General features: G+C 49.0%; 1 protein-coding gene across 10 annotated transcripts in view; it reads left to right on the forward strand.

Moving 5' to 3' along the window:
* Positions 1–19,106, forward strand: part of CRACR2A (calcium release activated channel regulator 2A) — a 165,652-nt gene that overhangs the window by 80,671 nt on the left and 65,875 nt on the right. For all 10 annotated transcript variants that reach the window (XM_047787800.1, XM_047787804.1, XM_047787798.1 and 7 more), the window contains one exon: positions 11,768–12,018. In XM_047787800.1, the coding sequence (XP_047643756.1) occupies positions 11,803–12,018 (216 nt within the window). In that variant the 5' untranslated portion in view covers positions 11,768–11,802. The remainder of the gene's footprint in view (positions 1–11,767; positions 12,019–19,106) is intronic.

Here is a 19,106-nt window from a genome sequence, read left to right on the forward strand (position 1 = left end):
TTGTCACACATGGCTTTCGTTTTGTTGAGGTATGTTCTTTCTATACTCAACTTATTGAGAGGTTTTAATCATGAGTGGATGTTAATTTTGCTGAATGCTTTTTCTGCATCTCTTGAGATGATCACATGACTTTTATCTTTCATTCTATTAATGTGATGTATGACATTGACTGATTTGTGTATGTTGAACTATCTTTACAACCAAAGCATGAATCCCACTTGATCATGGTGTATGACCCTTTCAGTGGTGCTGTTGAATATGGTTTGTAAGTATTTTTGCTGCAAAATTCTTCATCCATCAAGGATATACGAACACAGCTTCTTAAATGCTAGATGACAGATGTCTGTTCCACTCCACTGGGAAAGCTGGTGAAACAAGTGGGTATCACTTAAGTGTATTTAAGGAAGGACTCTGGAAGAGGAAATTTGTCACTTTTCCTAGATCTTTTTTACCCATAGTTAGTTACATGTGGGCAGAAGAGCCTTGATGAGCTGAGCCGTTCATTCCCAGGAGCAGATTCCCACCTCTCTGCCCTGCTTCCTCTGCCCTCCGACCTCTCCCATAGCAATGAGGCTATGTCTGCGTTTGTGTAGAGCATCAGTGTTCACCTTCACGTTCAGTGCCCCATCTGACACTTCTCCCATGGGACCGATGGGGAACAGTTATCTCCAGTTTTTCAGAGAAATGGACCAGCCTCCCCTAAGGTCACATGTTGGCAAATTTAGCACTTGAGCCTGATTTTTTGATGCCTGGTATAAACTTTTCTAGGGTACCATGTTCTTCCCTACCTCTTGATAGAAAAACTTGAGATAGAAAAGAATGGGGCATGGAAAGGAAACTCAGTCTAGAGGTTTGACGGGGAAAGTCTGGGATCTGCTGGCTGAGATGCCGACTGCGGTTCTATCTGCAGGCTGGAACCACTATCCTCATTCTCCTCTCATTTTCTACCAGCCACTAAAATGCTGTCCAGACTCACAGCAATCCCTGCAAAACTGTGACTTAGGAGAAAATATTGGAATCTAGCCCCTGGAGTGGCCTCTGCCCCACTTAGCAATTTGTGCATTAAACAGTGGTTCTTGGTTTTTGTTTCTGCTTCAATTTGAATCAGAAGAGAGAACATGAGCTGGCAGACATTATGTGGATATTTATTCAGCTTCATCAAGGAGCCAGAAATTTTGCTAAGAGCTGGGAATGAGATATGGTCCCTATGTGCGTGTGTGTGTGCGAGAAGGGAAAAGCACAGGCAAGGCAAGGCAAGGAAGTCTTAGAGCAGGTGGAAGCCCAGGAGGCTTCCGAAGCCCAAAGGATGAGCACATAAGTTGGACTGTGCTGAGCTCAGGGTGACTTCCGGAGAAAGTGCCCTCAAAGGAATTCTTAAGCATTCAGAGGATGCAGCATAGACACAGGGAAGGCATGTCAGGCAAGTGAACTGTATGTTTGATGATGCCAAGGCATGAAGGAGCTGAGACAGGGAGGAGAATGTGCTGGGGGAGATGGGAGAAGATGATGCCAAGGAGGTGGTGCACCTGTGTTTTTAGGATTTATCCTGAAAGCAATTGGGAGGCATGGTCAGGTTTGCATTTTACATGAGTCCTCTTGGTGGGACTGTCATGGCTTTAACCTTTCGTTTGTTTGTTTGTTTTGTTTTGGAAAGCAGTTTGGTAATATGTATTACGAGCTTTCAAAATAGGCACATACAATACCCTTTGGCTCAGTACAATTACCTCTGGGAATAATAACACTAGTCACTTACTGTTTAGCACTTATTGTCTTGGATATTGTCTCAGATGTTTCTGATACATTGTATTGCTTTTTTGGTCTTTCTGTCTCTCTCTCTGTCTTTTTTTTTTTTTTTTTTTTTTTTTGTGCCGCACCCAAGGCATATGGAGGTTCCCAGGCTAGGGGTCTAATCGGAACTGTAGCCGCCGGCCTATGCCACAACCACAGCAACACAGGATCTGAGCCATGTCTGCGACCCACACCCCAGCTCAGGGCAACACTGGATCCTTAACCCACTGAGCGAGGCCAGGGATGGAACAAGCATCCTCATGGATGCTAGTCAGGTTCACTAACCGCTGAGCCACGATGGGAACTCTGTATTATTTTTAAAAGTCCTTATAACAGTCTTGCAAAGTTGGAATAATTGGTCCCATTTTGCAGATTAAGAAACTGAGGTTTTAAAAAAATCAAGCAGGTTTAGGATCAAATCCACACTCTGTCACGATTAGCAGTTTCCCTACGGCAAATTGTTTAACCTCTCTGAAGCTGCTTCCTGAAGTACTGCTATTGAAAAAATTATAACTCAAATTGAGATTAAATACAGGCTGCTCTTTTTTGGACTATCCACTCATTTGAATTATCTCTGCCAGGGCTGGCTTCCATTTTCTTAAACATTTAAGATGAAATGAAGGAGCCAGAATGACAGGGCAGGGAGTGTTGGGGGCAGTGCTTGGCTCTGGGGGACCACTCAGAGTTGTTTGCTTCTGCACAGCCTCTGACTCCAGTATGTGCATCTTCTCCCCCTGCAAATGTAAGTTCATTAAGGAAAAGGATGCTCTTTCCTGTATCTTTGTGTCTCCCACAGCATCTGTCTGGTTCAGTGCCTTCCATGTGTCCAGGGAGGGCCCACAGATGGCTTTTCCAAAGGAGTTGGATCTCATGATCCAAGGGAAGGTAGGGGTTTTGAGAGTAAAGTGCTAAGGACTGGGAGCTTAGGGGTGGACACAGGAAAAGATAGATATTTAGACCTGGCAGGGAAGGTTTAGAACTAAGGAGATCCGGGAGCATGTACTGAATAGAAAACATGCAGAATGTTCTCATTCATGCTGAGTTAGGAGAGCTGTCTTAGGCTGGGTTCCTCAGAAGCAGACCCTGAGAGAGAGCTCCCCAGACAAGTGATCTATTAAGGAAATACTCCAGGAAGACCTAGTAAAGAAGTAGGACAGGAGCGGGGAAGAAGCCGGAGTGTGATGCGGGGCCCCAGGTTGGCCCCACGCATGTGTAAATCCCAACTCGAGTTGTTCGTGCTGGAGACTAGGGAATGGGCTTCCCCACTTCCACACCAGGCAGACATTGGCTGGGAAACTTCAGACACTTCTGGTTCTGTTCATATGGACCAAAGAAACTCCGGAAGCCCAAGGGTCAGGCTTCTAAGGGTCACGGGGCAGAGAGCTAGAGTAAGGTCAGGGATGGTGGGTAGCGCACAAATATTGGCGGGGATGCGGACCGGACATCCACAGTGTTGCCTCGGTAACTGCATCTGTTACTGTATCCAGCTGTACCACACAGATGTCTCTGCCTCCAAACCACTTTGCAGCTTCCTCATGTGCCAGGCAGGGATCATGTCACTTTGCTTGTCCATATCACAGGATGATCCTGAAAACAAAACAAAATAAGCCTGCGGCTGGGGCGGGGGACCAGGGGGCGGGGGGGGGGGGGGGGGGGGGGGGAGGCGTGGGCGGGGCACAGAACCATGTTGACAATAAGATATTATACAAAAGCAGGTGCAATTATTGAGACTTTCTCTCCCAGGCCCAGAGGATGTATTAGTGCTTGGTCCTCGTCAGTCTGGCAGGCATCAGCGCTGACAGCCTTTTGAAAGAGCTTGTTCTCTGCTGGGGAGAAAGGCGCTTTTTTAATGTTGATAAATTTTGCAGCAGTGTCTTTAATACACACCAGCCGCCTTGAAATACCTCTAATTAACTACCAGATCTCATGCTGAGGCTGTGTTTGCCTTTGATATGCTCATCAGCAAGGAAATATTGGAAAGCTAATCATAATAGGACTTAGCTCTTATAAAATACCTTTTATCTTCAAAGTGGCTTACAACACTAATTATGAGAGGAATTAGGGTGAACAGCAACCATCTCACGGAGACCCCAAAACATTATTGAGGCCTTTCATGTCGCTTATAACAAAGCAAGAGAAGTGTGAACGGGGATGTTGAATAATAGTGGTGTGGACCTGGGGGAGACCGCTGTTTCCCTTGAGGTCAGACCAGGGAACTGGACCTAATTTGAGGAAAAAGGAGCTGGGATACAGCAGTTGCATAAGCCACGGCATGCAGAGTGGCGAGTTATCCTCTCAAAAGTGCATGCGTGCACCTGCCTTCTCGGGGGGCTGGTGGGGCATGTGGCCTTCCTGGTGGCCTGGGGAAGCAGCAGCAGATACATTAATGGCCTGTTGGATGGGGGAGATTACATATCTGAAGCAAAAGGGTCCTGGAGCCACACCCCAGCGTGGACAGCACACAGCAGGCAGGACCTGGCAACCGTCTTATCTACTGGGGAAGAGTGAGGTTACTGTTATGGGGGGGTGGACACAGGTTGGCTCATCGCTGCCGAGGAAAAGCAGCAGAGGAACCGGTCCCTCCCCACGCTTTTGATAAACATCGTAGGGGAGACATTCTGAGCTAAAGGCTAGAGCAGTCACTGCTGGGCAAGTAGGAAGGCGTTCACTGGGACTAGGCTGTATGATTAAGAGGGAAGGTCAGGCACAGGAATAGGTGTGGTGGGGCAGGCACTGGCTCAGCAGAGAACATGCAGAGAGCACGCCAACTGCCACCATGGGCGGCCTGACCATACACGCCCACACGTCTGACCAGCCAGTTATAAATTCTTAGCTTCCCACAGCCCCCTGCTCTCAGGTTCAAAAACCCTCTAGGAGAGCTCTCAGAACTCAGGAAAAGTACCTTCCTTCCACCACCAGTTTGTTATAATGGATACAGCTGGGGGGGGGGGGATAGTGGGAAGGAAGAGATGCCCAGGGCAAGGGAAGGCAGGGTGTGGCATGGGTGGGGCACCCCAGGGTTCTCCAACCTAGATGCCCCCTGAATCCTACCTGCCGGGGCTTCCTACAGAGGCTTCATTACATGGGCAGGCAATCATTGGATTTTTGTGACTAACTCAATCTCCAGCCCATCTTTCCTTCATGGAGGTGGGGGGTGGGGCTGAAAACCCCAACCTGTTGTGGACCACAAAACGTCACCTGCCATTTTAGTAAACATCAATCTCAAGCCATCAGCCACAGCAGCCACCGCTGAGGGGATTCAGGATGGAGAAAAACAGGAGGGATTGACAGTTAAGATGCACATCAAAGGAATAAGCCCCCCCCCCCCCGCTTTTTTCTTTTTTGGCCACCTCATGGTATCTCGAGATCCCTGGCCAGGGATCAGATCTGAGCCACAGCTGCCACCTACGCTGCAGCAGCACTGCTGAATCCTTAACACATTGTGCCAGGCTGCATCCTAGTGCTCCAGAGCCGATCCTCTTGTGCCACAGTGGGAATGCCTTCAAAGGAATAATTTTAGTGAGCCCAGACTCTTGCAGGAACTCCCAGAGAGAGATTTCTTGTTGGTCCACAAATACCCCTCCCAGCCCTCACTCTCCAAGGCCGGTTAGGAAGCCAAGACACACTTAGTGAGCCCATGGTTTATGCAAGTACCAGGCTGAGAATTTGTTCACTTAAGTGATCAAATACTGGAATTCCTGTACTATATCCTCATGGACTGGTTTCCATGAGGACGCAGGTTCGACGACACTTGGCCTCATTCAGTGGGTTAAGGATCTGGCGTTGCCACAAGCTTTGGCATAGTTTGCAGAGGCAGCTTGGATCTGGTGTTGCTGGCAGCTGCAGCTCTGATTCCACCCCTAGCCCGGGAACTTCCACATGCCACAGGTGTGGCCCTAAAAAGAAAAAAAAAAGTTTAAATATCGATTTCATACTTACTAAGATTTACTGATAAGTCTTTCAACTTGGTGGAAGAAATAAGACACATCATAAGCTCTTAAAAACCTAGCCAAATGGACCAAGCATCCTAATGCTTATAAAGCATGAAAGAGTGCGTACTCAAGGGACAGAGGCCAAAACAGTCTAGGCGGGTGATCAGGGAGGACTTCTCGGAGGAGGTGGTGTTGGAGCTGGGCCCAGAAGGTGTGTACAATGCAGAGGGTTGGAACAGACTGTGGTGCGATCTTACAGAAGGGAGAAGGGACGAAAACGTGCTCTTCGTTGAGTCCTAGAAAACAAACATATCCCCATTGTGCTTCTGGTTTCCTGTCTTACTCTCCGTGGTGGTGATCTGGAGCCTCAGCTCTCCTTGATAACCCTGGACAAGTTGCTTAACCTCTCAGAGCCTGAGAGTCTCAATAATAAAAGTTGCAAAAGACAGCCAGTCCTGACCGCCTCACAGGATCGCTATGGAAATGAGAGGATAGAAGTGAAAATTTTTAAACTGCAAAGTATAATTAGCACCCTTATGAGTTTATCTTTCATTATTTTATCACCTCCCAGAGTCCTCTTATTCTCAGAATTTTGAACTAAAAAGAATAATACTGAAAATGCTTTAGAAATGATTGTAAGAGCTAACATTTACCAGTCGCTTACTGTGTGCCAGGCATAGTTTCCAAGTGTTTTATGTGTTTTTAAGTTGTCCTGTCCTCACAGGAAGTAGGAACTGCCATCCGCATTGCCAGGTGGGGGAGCGGAGGGTTGGGGTCTGTCTGCTTGGCCTGTGGGTGGCCCAGAGCCATGTTGCGGTGCTGTCAGTGCCCGGTCCACGTCACCCTGGGGATGGGGGGCTCACCATTTCCTTGTCTTCTGGCATTTTCCGTATGCACTGCAGGAGATTCGAGGGAGATCTGGGTGACTTTCAAGTCTGCCTCAGATGTGGTGGGGAGGGAGAACCAGCCACTCCATCCCCGCAGAGCCCAGAATGAGGAGGAAGTAGGCTCAGAGCCTTCAGAAAGGATTGGTCCATGAATGTTCTGATTGCAGCAGTTACTAAACTGTGAATTACTTTGGAAGCCTGGGAAATGTTCCTGGAAATATTTGTGGGCTAGATAATTTCCTTCTGTGTATACAGGCTTTTATGGAACCATTCCGGAGGGAGAACAGCGGTCTGCCAGCTCCGCTCAGGATGGGCAGGTAACGGTGATGGCCTTTGCCGTCTGCCTTTGGAACCCATCCCACCATTTTCCCTGTTATGGGTGTACTGTCTGGTGGCTTAAAAGACATTTGAGACACAAAGCTGTGTCCAGCCCTGAGCCCAGAGCGTCACTGGGCTCAATCCAAATGTGAGACAGCCGAGCCCATCACTGGGCTTCTGTTTTATTTTGAAATGAAAGTAGAAGCACTTCTGTTGTTTTGTCTTCCATTCCCCCTGGAAACCTCATGGATGCTGTGCGAGGATTGCCAGCCAAGCCAGAGGAGAAAGAAGGGGACCGGTCTGCCGGCAGGGCCTTGCCCTGCATCCTTACTTTCAAAGTTCTTTTAGCTCCTGAGGGTTTTCACAGGGAAATTGCTTGCTTTTCAGCCATCTCCTGCCTGCCAGAATGGAACGTGAAAGGAAGAACCAGGATCCTGTGGGATAAACACAACAGGCAGGGCTAGATTTGCAAGTCCTAGGGAATATGAGACGGGTCTGGCTGGATCTATCTTCCTTCCCTCTTTTCTTTCTTTCTTTCTTTCTTTCTTTCTTTCTTTCTTTCTTTCTTTCTTTCTTTCTTTCTTTCTTTCTTTCTTTCTTTCTTTCTTTCTTTCTTCCTTCCTTCCTTCCTTCCTTCCTTCCTTCCTTCCTTCCTTCCTTCCTTCCTTCCTTTCTTCTTTCTTTTCAAAATAGATCTATTGAGCTATTGACATAGAATCAACTGAACATATTTAAAATGTGTAATTTGATGTTTTGATGTATATTTGTATATACACGTATACATATGCGTGTGTGTCTGAATGCGTGTGTATGTACGTCTCCAGGAAACCATCACCACAATTAAGATCTCAAACATTATTCACACCCCCAAGAGTTTCCTCTTGCCCATTTGTTATCCAACCTTTTTTATTTTTTATTAAAGCATAGTTGATTTGCAATGTTGTGCCAGTTCCCACTGTTCAGCAAAATGACCCAGTCTCTCTCTCTCTCTCTCACACACACACACACACACACACATTCCCTTTCTTCTATTATCTTCCCTCATGTTCTATCCCAAGAGACTGGATAGAGTTCCCTGTGCTACACAGCAGGACCTCATTGCTTATCCACTCCAAATGCAATGGTTTGCATCTACTAACCCCAAACTCCCCATCCATCCCACTCCTTCCCCCTCCCCCTTGGCAACCACAAGTCTGTTCTCCATGCCTGTGAGTCTGTTTTTGCTCTGTAGATAGGTTCATTCATGCGTATTTTAGATTCTACATATTAGTGATCTCCTATGGTATTCATCCTTCTCTTTCTGACTTATTTCACTTCGTATGAGCATCTCTAGTTGCATCCAGGTTGGTGCCAATGCCCTCTGGCCCATTTGTAGTCCCTTCTTTTCACCCTTCCCCACCCTCCCCTATCTCTTTCCTGTCACTATAGCCTTCTTTGTCTACAATTTTGTATGAATGGAATCAAATAGGATGTACTCTCTTTGTCCAGCTTCTTTCGTGCATGTGATTACTTTGAGCTTCACGCAGTTTGTCGCTTGGTCCATAGTTCCTTCCTTTCAAAGCAGAGTAGCATCTCAGTGTGCATTTATACCACAGTCTTACCTGTTCACCTGCTGATGAACATGTGGGCTGTCTTTGGCTGCTGCAAATAAAGTTTCTATGAAGCTGCATGGAGACGTCTTTGTATGGACACATGCATTTGTTCTCTTGGGCAAATACTTAGGAGTGAGATGGCTGGAAAGGATGGTAAAAGTTTATTTGGCTTTTTTAGGGAAACACAAGGTATTTTCTGAAGGGGCTGTAGATTTTGTGTACATTCCCAAGCAACATATGCGTGTCTTCACATCCTTGCTAAGACTTGGTCAGTCTTTTTCATTTCAACCATTCTCACAACAGTATGGTGGCATTTCATTGTGGTTTTAAATTGTGTTTCGCTTATGACTAATAATGTTGAACATTTTCATGTAGCTATTTGATATCCATATATCTCATTTGGTGAAATGCCTGTAAAACGTTTGTCCATTAAAATTTTTTAACTGTTTATTTTCTTATTAATGAGTTCTGAGAGCTCTTTATTCACTTTGGACCAAAATCCAGATATATGACTTGCAAATATGTTTTCTCTGTAGCTTAAGTGGTATCTTTCAAAGAGCAGAAATTTTAGATTTTGATGAAGTGAGTTGATCAGGTTTTTTTTTTTTTATTGGATTATGCTATTGCTATTGTACTGAGAAATATTTGACTAAGCCAAGGTCACAAAGATGTTTTCTTCTCAAAATTTATAATTTTAGATCTTCCGTTTAGGCGTATGATCTGTTGTGAGTAGATTTTTGTACCTGGTATAAGGTATGAACTGAATTTTTTTTTTTTGCCAATGGATATCCAATTATTCCAGTAGCATTTGCTGGAAGGATTATCCTTCCTGTGCTGGATTGCCTGTGTATCTTTGTCAAAAATCAGTTTTGTGTATGAGCCTATTTCTGGGTTCTCTATTCTATATTCTGTTTCATTTATCTATTTTTCTGTCTTTATGCCAATACCACACTGGCTTGATTACTGTAGCCTTATAATGTCTTGAAATCAAGTCCTGTTTGCCTTCTAATTTTGTGTTTCTTTTAAAACATGGTTTTGGCTATTCTAGGTCCTTTGCTTTTTCATATGAATTTTAGATCAGCGTGTTAAAAATCTGCTGGGATTTTGATTGGGATTGAGATGAATCTATAAGAGAATTTAAGGAGAAATGACATCTTAATAGGATTGAGTCTTCCAGTCCATGAACATGCGTATCTCTCCACTTATTTCGGTCTTCTTTTAATTTCTCTCATCAGCATTTTCTAGCTCTTGGTGTATAAGGATTACCCATTTTTTGTCAGGTAGATCCTTATGTATTTCATTTTTTTGATGCTACTATAAATGATATTTTTATTTCAATTTTAACTTTTTGTGGCTGGTATACAGAAATACAATGGATTTTTATCGAGCCTCCCTCCACTCGCCCTCATCCTGGCCCTGCTGAAGAATCTCCATTGCCTGATGTCCAGTGCCTTGAAAACCATTTAGAAATATGTATCTTATCCAGATTTTTAGTTATTTCAGCAGGAAGATGAATTCAGTCCCTGTTATTCCATGATTTTCTGGAAAAAGTCCCAACTTATTCTTTTTTTGCTTTTTAGGGCCACAGGTGCAGCATATGGAAGTTTCCAGGCTAGAGGTTGAATCAGAGCTGCAGCCGCTGGCCTACACCACAGCCATAGCAACGCCAGATCCTTAACCCACTGAGCAAGGCCAGGGATTGGACCTGAATCCTCATGGATACTAGTCAGGCTTGTTACTGCTGAGCCACAGGAGAAACTCCTGGACTTCTTCTTCTTCTTTTTTTTTTTTCCTTTTTAGGACCGCACCCACAGCATATGGAGGTTCCCAGGCTAGGGGTCAAATCGGAGCTGTAGTTGCTGGCCTACTCCACAGCCACAGCAACATCAGATCCGAGCTGCATCTACGACCTATACCACAACTCAAGGCAATGCCGGCTTCTTAACCCACTGAGCGAGGCCAGGGATCGAACTCCCATGGTTCCTAGTTGGATTCGTTTCTGCTGCACCATGACAGGAACTCCTGGGCTTATTCTTTATGAGATGAAAAAAATCCCACCTAGAGAACTATCTGACTGAAATGCAAATGTTTTCAGGCCTCCCTGCAAAGCATTTACAAAAGATTGGTCTTCCTTCCTTTACCAGTCCATGAGCACTCACCATGTACCTTATTCTGAGCTGGGAACTAGGGTTAAAATCAAGTAAGACATGGTCCCTGTCTGCCAGCACTCAGAGCTGGCTCCTTTAGAACCATGAGATTGCCTCTTTCATGCCAGGGCTGGAACGTGGGCCAGGAAAGCAGGGAGCCAGAGAAAACCAGACTTGGAATGGAGAGATCTGGCTTCCTCATCCCCAGAGTGGCTTCAGAGCTCTCTTAAGCTCGCATAGCTGGCCAGTACTAGTTCCTGCTGTGCGGTCTGTTTTGAGGGACACAGAGGAGGGACCTAAGCCAAAGCACCTTCCTCCATTCGGTCGGCAGGATTGAAATCTCACCATTAGAAGCTCGATCCCGAAGGGCAGGGGCCATGCTGCATTCGTGTGTGCCTAGCTCAGTGTCAGCTCAGCAGATGGCCGTCAAGAGATGAGGATGAATGAATGAATGAAAGATGTGCCTCTGGGAAGTGACTAAGGTTATTATCAGCTGGGGATGAAGAGACTGAGCAAGACCACAGGTGGGACCCACGACAGGAAGGCAGTGTAGTGTAGATTGGGAGGTCCCTACCTTTGCTAGACCTTGATCCCATTCCCTCACCTCCCCTAAACTCGGTTTCCTCATCTGTACTTACCTCTGCGGGGGTGTCAGGTTCCAGGAAGGTGGAGGACGTCAGGGGCCTGGCAAGAGAAAACACGTAAGGAAAGACTATTGACCGGGAGGGCTGAGTGGGGGCCGGGTAGGTGCCACTAGATGCCAGAGACCTTGACACCATCCTGGCAGGAGCAGGGAGACTGTAAGCCGTTCTGCCCAGGTCGTGCATCACAGTTGGTGGGATACCTGCCTCCAGGTGAACACTCGAGAAATGGTGGCTGGTCTGTTGGGATCCGCATTGTTGTTGATTAAATGGGGAGAATGCCTCTGGCCTCCTTTCAATCTGGAAACGTCTGCTTTCTTTCCATCTTCTCACTGATGGACCAGCTGATCTATGAAGTGTCACAGCACATTTCCCTTTGTCCCCATCCCCTGTCATCCTTTTCCAGCCTCCCTCCATCCCCACCGCACCCACTCTTCTCTCTCTCTCATCCTCCACGTTCAGGTCGTGTAACGACTGGAAGCAACGGACAGATCTGCATGGCCACCCCCGACAGGAGAGTGCTCCACAGACCCCAGGGACCCGGCCGGGGGTCCCGAGGGAGTGGGCTTTCTCCAGGCTCCCTGGATGACCTGCCACGGGAGGAGGACCAGGAGCCCGCCCCAGCAGAGCTGGCCATGCTGAAGAAGGCACAGGAGTTCTTCCAGACCTGCGACGCTGGGGGCAAGGGCTTCATCGCCAGGAGTGACATGCAGGTAAGCGACCTGCTCTCCCTCTCCAGGCTTGGGACCTGCCTGACCAGAGGTGAAATCTTTAACAGAAAAGAGGCCGTCTACGCCGTCCTGGAAGGAGGAGTCAGCCAAACTCCTCTGGGAGCCGGATCTCCTGGGTTCATCCCTTTTCGGGCCTTTACTTGCTGTCAGACTCCAGGGCTGTCTTCTCCGTCTGATGTCTGACGCTGTCACTCCCCGGGAGGGTGGGAAAGGGTGACGGCAACATAAGTGACTTCCATGAAACATGGACAAGAACCTTCTGGAACAAAGGTGGGAGGCACTGATTTGTAGCTTTACAACACAGCTCCGAGCCATGCCAGGCCGTGCCCCCCAGGAGCCACGGCTCTCAGCTCTGTTGCAGAGTGACTGAACCCCCCTTGGGTCTGCTCGCCTGTGCAGCAAAGCCAATCTAGGACGCGGGGATGTGCGGGGTTTATTGCAGGGCCCAACGGAGGGCAGGATGGCTACTGCTCAAAACACCTGAACTCCCTGATGGGTTTTAGGAGAATTTTTAAAGGCCAGGTGAGGGAGGGGATGTCCCTGGGTGTGTGGTCAGCTCATGCACGATTCCCTGATTGGCTGATGGTGGGGTACCCAGGCAAGTCCTGAGCAGGTAGCATTTTCCCTTTGGGGGTTTTAGCATCTGTAAAACAACTCCGGAAATGGGCATCAGATACCATTATCTGATACTTCGGAGAGGACCCACAGCAGAGGATGCAGGCGGGTCTGCCCCCCACCCCCACCCCTTGGGGGGGCCCTGGAGGAGGGTCCTCTCTGTTACAGCAGCACAGGCAGTGTGAAAACAGGGGAGCGTGGCCCCGTCGCAAACAGTTGTCTTTACCGACACTGACTTTGACATTGAATGTCGTGTTCCTGTGTCACCACATCTTCATCTTTTGATATTCTTTTCAACCACTGAAACATATAAAGGCCGTTCAGAGCTGGCTGGCTCTATGAAAACAGGCACTGGGTCGGATTTGCTGCGTGGGGACGTGGTTGGCCCGGCCCCAGTCTGGTGCCTCTCGAGCTCTTGCCAGTGTCTCTCTTGAGTGTCTCATGCTGCAGTCATGATTTCACCCTACAAGAGTGAGGGAGGCATGGCTCCCCTGGAGTCTGTGACAGCATCTGCCCCCCACCCCCAGCCCTCCCCTCTGTCAAGGGCATTTGGAGGGCACACAGCCGTGCTCAGAGGAGGAAGACCTGAGATGGTCAGGCTTCTTTCTTCAGCCTGGTTTTTCAGAGTACACTAAAGTGGGCAATGAAATGCATGCCCTCATGAGTATCCGTCTCCCCTGTGCTTGCTCTGCGGCCCAGAGACCTGATGACTGGGTCTTTCGCTCCCAGCCCCAAGGGGTGGGCTGTTTGGGCTTCTTCCAGGCTCTTCCCTGTCCAGTAGCTGCTGCACAAACTGAGGGGAAAGATGTGGGAACAGAGGCAGCTGAGCCCACGAGTGAGCCTGGGCCTCTCTGGTTTTCAGTGACTGACCCCCCCCCCCCCCCGCCGATAAATTTCTGTCACTGGAACTCGTTCCTGATGTCACCCCATCTGGAGGGCCAGCCTCAGTGTGCCTGGAGGAAACCTTGGACAAACCCCAGCCGGGAGTTCATTGTGGTCATTCTCTGGCCTGTGGTAGTTGGAGGAGGCGTTCTTGTGTTTTGTCATCTACTTTAGGGCCATACCCATGGCAAATGCAAGTTCCCAGGCTAGGAGTCGAATCAGAGCTGTAGCCGGCGGCCTAAACTACAGCCAGAGGAACACAGGATCCGAGCCCCACCTGTGACCCACACCATAGCTCACGGCAACACCGGATCCTTAACCCACTGAGCAAGGCCAGGAATTGAACCTGCATCCTCATGGTTCCTAGTCGGGTTCGTTTCCACTGAGCCACAAGGGGAAATCCATGGAGGAGGTGGTTTTAATGGCATGCTTCCCTTGTGATTCTCTGGAAGGAAAGAAAAGAGAAATCACATCTCTTGAGGGACAGCCCTGGGCCACAGGCACAGGGCAGCTCAGCACTGTCACCACATACGCCCCTGCTAACCTGCGCTCCAGCCCCCTCTTTGATGAGCTCTGAATTGAAACTGCAGAGCAGAAACTGGAAAGAAATCATTTGTGTTTAACTTGGGATGAAGCCAGAAACATCAGCCCGTCAGCTATGTCCCTCTCCAGCCTTATCTGCTCCAGCCTTAGCCCTGGTCCAGGCCAGAAGAGGAGGGCACAGACATCCCACCAGCAGGTCCCTGGCATGAATCTCCTCCGGCTGTAGTTTCCTGAAGTCTCTCTGTGCCTATGGACCATGAAGCATTGGAAAGGTGCAGCTCTTCAGGCTGAGAGAATGCTATGCAGAGAGAAGAGTGCCCAGAGCAGTATTGTCGCAGGGCCGCCTCTGGAGCAGGAGGGGCTGGAAGGAGAGGTGGGAAGAGAGGCGCTCTCTGGTAGTCACCCCTGGGTTCTCTGAGGCCCACGTGCCCTTGGTGCTCCTGGCAGGACCAGCCGACATCCGCCTGCCGCTGTCACTCCTGCATGCGTGGCTGTGGTCTGTGGCCGGCCCCTTAGACCTGGTCACCACTGCCCTTTCTCACCTTTCGGGCTCCAGGGCAACATCCTGCTACTGGACAGTGGATGGATGACCCTGACCTGTGTGTGCAGAGTTTCAGAGGGGACCCTAGACTTCACTCCCTGCTCCACCCAGACGCTGTCAACCTAAAAAAGAGTGCAACCTGAAAGTTGAGTTAAGTTTTAGCTGGGACAAAATTAGGACTCGGGCCTGGGAGACAGCATCTCAGGAGAAACCGCTCCCGGGAGGGGAGTGGGGAGCTGGGATATAGAGGAGCTTTTTCAACAAAGGGCGGGTAGTAGGAACAAAAGATTTAGAGAAAACCAGATCTCTCAAGTTAAGGAATTTAGCACATTTCTATGGGAAGACACAAAGGTCTGAGCTTACTGGAAACACCCTTTTGATATGCATCTCAGATCTTGGGCCAGTCTTCCTTGTATCTTTCCTGAGTTCCCTCAGGGCTCACAAGCTTACCCTTAGGAGTGGCTGCACTCACAGATGACTGTGACATCTTTTTGTTTTTTAAAAAAATAGCCTGGGCTGCTATATTTCAGACAGCTCTGAAATACTGTCCCAAAGAGGAAAGAGGAAATATCGGGACATTATGTGTTAAAGGCAATGGGAGTTTCCCAGAAGGTTGCCGCTGGTCTCGTGAAGGTTACTATTAGTCAGACATCGGTCATTATGAAGGGTTTTACTGATGTTTCTACGTATGAGGAGGTGCAAGAAGTGGGCTCATAAAAATCTTCTCCTAAACATATCTAAAATATCTAAAAAATATCTAAATAAAATATCTAAATAAAATATCTAAAAATATCTAAAATATCTAAAAATATGTTCTTCCAGTTTTCCCAGAGCACAGGGTGCCTCGCTCCTGGTCTCCACCCTGAGCTCTGCTCAGGGGGTGCTGCAGGTTGGCAGCTGTGGTAGCTCATGATTTAATCCATGTAGAGGCAGAGAGCAAGTGCCAAACTCCAGTTCACAAAGCCCACCATGTGTTCCTTGGAGATGCCCCAGGCAGGAATGGGGTGAAGATTGCTTTGCAGGGAGGGGCCCCCTAGAACAGCAGAGTTGTGGGCTGGAGGGCCCAGGGAGAGGCAGCAGGACACAGGAGGGCCAGGCTGGAGAGGGTGCAGAGGGACCCCTCCAGTTGGGAGATGGATGGACCCAGGATGGGCAGGAGAATCTGAAGACACCTAGAGCCTGATAAACCCCATTTCCCGGATTTTTTTTAGAGGATTATCTACCAGGGCTAAGTACCCGCTCCCAACACTGCCGGGAACCCTCGGCTTAGCCAAACTGTTAAGAACCATCTCGGAGCTGGCCAACCAACCAGACCTTGCCGCCTTCTGCTTCTGTGAGCACTGTGTTATGGGAACACAGCCACGCTCTTTCCTCCACATTTCATCCTCAGCGGCTTCCAAGGGACCTGCAAAGCTGAGACGGAGCCCAAATGGTCTGCAGAGTCTCTGATGTGTGCCATCTGGCCCTTCCAGAAGCTGGATGCCTGCTGGTCTAGGTTAACAAGAATTTTGTGGGAAATTGACCTGAGTTTTCATCCTGAACCCGCCATTGACTTTTAGTGTGAATTTGTGTAAGTCTCTTAACCCCTCTAAGCCACAGCTCCTCATCTGTGAATTATTGACAACTACCTCCCAGCCTTACAAGAGAATTAGGCGAATGTGTTGAGCATTTAGCTCAGAGCTGGGACCTGGAAATACTTCCATAAATGCACACACTGTGTGTGTGTTGAGGGGGCTTGTATCCTGAGTCCTAACCCAACCCTAGGGTCCATCACACTGTGATGTTTTTAAATTGTGGTAAAACACACATAACAAAAGTTCCCATCTTCACCATTTTTAAGTGGCTCTTAGGGTGCTTCTCAAGACCTTCACATTGTTGTGCAAACATCACCACCACCCATCTCTGGCACTCTTCCTATTTTGCAAAACTGAAACTCTGTCCCCACCCCCTCCCCCAGCCCCCAGTACCATCATCCATCCCCTTTCCATCTCTGTGGATATGACTCCTCTGGGGGGCCTCAGACAAGTGGGGTCATACACGATCTGTCCTTTTGTGTCTGCCTTGCTTTGCTTAGCAAGCTGTCTTCAGGTTTTCACGTGGGCACACATGTCAGAATTTCTGGAGTTCCCATCGTGGCTCAGCGGTTAATGAACTCGAGCAGTATCCATGGGGACGCAGGTTCTGTCCCTGGCCTCACCCAGTGGGTTAAGGATCCAGTGTTGCCATGAACTGTGGTGTAGGTCGCAGACATGGCTCGGATCCTGTGTTGCTGTGGCTGTGGCTGTGGCCGGCAGCTACAGCTGCAATTAGACCCCTAGCCTGGGAACCTCCATATGCCACAGGTGCGGATCAAAAAAGACAAAAAAAAAAAAAGAATTTCCTCTCTTTGGGGGGCTGGGTGAGATTCCATTGTACCTATTTACCACATTTTGTTTATCCATTTGTCTGTCGATGGGCACCCTGGTTGCGTCACACCAGCCACAATGACCATCACCTGCATGTGAATCATGCTGCTAGAAACGGGCAGTACCAATATTCTTTGAGTCCCTGCTTCCAGTTATTTGGGGTGTGCACCCCAAAGTGGGGTTGCTGGATCATATGGAATTTCCATTTTTAATATCTTGAGGAACCCCCGTCCTGTTTCCTCAGCAGATACACCGTCATCCTGGAATGTCAAGGGCAAGCCATCTGTTCAGCCTCAGGGATCAAGAAGGGGCATTTCTGCAGGAGAAGGCACCTTCCATTTGTGTCCAGTTGGTGCTGCTGTTGTTTGTGCCCCGTCTCAGTGAGTGAGGGTGACTTTGCCTCTTAGAGGACAGCTGGCCATGTCGAGGGACGTGCTTGAGTGAAATGAATGGAGAGGGAGATGCCACGGGCTGCTGCGAAAAACTTCATAAAGCACAGGACAGTTCCTCCCCAACCTCCCTCTCCAGCAAGAAGGCCCCAGCCCAGAATGTCGACAGTGCAGAGGCTGAGAAACCTGTCTACACCCAGCCGTCAGCCCCAACCAAGACATCAAGGCACGAATCAGGGTAAATCCCATCTCCAGGCCCCCAGTCCCATCCTGCCCTTGATGTTTGCTGTGGCTGAGCACTACCTCAGGGAAGACGGTGGTTGACGCTGAGACAGAGGTCTGAACAGGGCGCTTTGGAAGCTGGAAGGAGGGAGACTTGAATCGGGTTGTACAGGTGGATCTCTTCCGGTTTTCTCCTTAATGAGTGTTTCCCTAGATGTGTTCGAAGCTGTGCAACCATTGGCATCAAGGTGCCTAAGACATGCTTTGGGCTGGTGACCAGGAAGCCGGGGTGGGGGTGGGGGGTGGTCTGGCTGGGATGCAGCGGGAGATGGCGTGTTTCCCCGCTCTGGGAACCTGCGCCCTGGGCGCTGCTGCTGCAGGACGGTTGCTGGTTCTAGACCCTGGAATCCCCAGTTGATAAGACCTTGCCGAGCATCCCCAGTGGGGCAGTCAGGATCTGGACTGGGTGGGGTCCAGACCAGCACTCCGTGGATGGGGGACCCCCTGTGCTCACTCCAACCACTGATTTATTATTTGCTCATTCAACAAGTATCTAAATACTCCCTGTTTGTCAGCATCGGGCCAGATCCTGGGAGCCCAATAGTCAGCCAAAATGAACGGGGTCCCTCTTCCCAGAGTTTCCAGGCCACTGAAGGAGCAGACGAATAGACACTAGTCACATCCATCAGAATGGGGGGTCCAATCCGAGGTGGGATGTATGAACCAGACAAATGCGTTTGGTGGGGGAGAATCTGGATCGCTGGCCTAAGCTGAGGGCCACAGAGGCATCCTGAGGATGTGATGCCAAGAAACAGGAATTTAGAGTCACCTGGAAGGTGGCAGAGGGAGGCCAGGGTTTTAAAGGAGCGGAGAGTTGTAAAGCGGTGGCGGGGCCATGGGGAGGGTGAAGAGGGTGAGCCTGCTTCTCCCACCTCCCCTCTCTCCCTCCTCCCCGTGCAGATGGCAGTGGAAGGGAGGTAGAGTCTACAGGTGAAGCAGGATTCTGGAAGGCTGGTGCAGTGGTGCTGGCCAGGCAGCCTCAGGGTGGCAGGTGTCGGATGGCAATGAGAGAAGGGAATTAAGGAAGGGATGAACGAAGGACTGTTAAACCACAGCAGAAGCCCCGAAGGGAAGATTGCTTCTTTATCCCAGCCTGGCCACCACTTGTGATTTTAGGCAGACCTCAGAGCCTCAGGTTTCCTGCACCGTACAGTGAAAAATCCCGTCCCCTCCACCTGGCTGGGTTCACTGCGTTAGAGATGTGGACAGCACGAGGTACCCAGGGGACAAGGCCAGGATAAGTCAGTTTTACATGGCCCTGCAGGCCTGGAGAAGAAAGACAAATAAGCAATTATTATGACTAGTAAGACTAAAGGAGGAGTTCCCATGGTGGCGCAGTGGTTAATGAATCTGACTAGGAACCATGAGGTTGAGGGTTTGATCTCTGGCCTTGCTCAGTGGGTTAAGGATCTG

This window comes from Phacochoerus africanus, chromosome 7, assembly GCF_016906955.1.
Source record: "Phacochoerus africanus isolate WHEZ1 chromosome 7, ROS_Pafr_v1, whole genome shotgun sequence".
NCBI classification, from domain to species: Eukaryota; Metazoa; Chordata; class Mammalia; order Artiodactyla; family Suidae; genus Phacochoerus; species Phacochoerus africanus.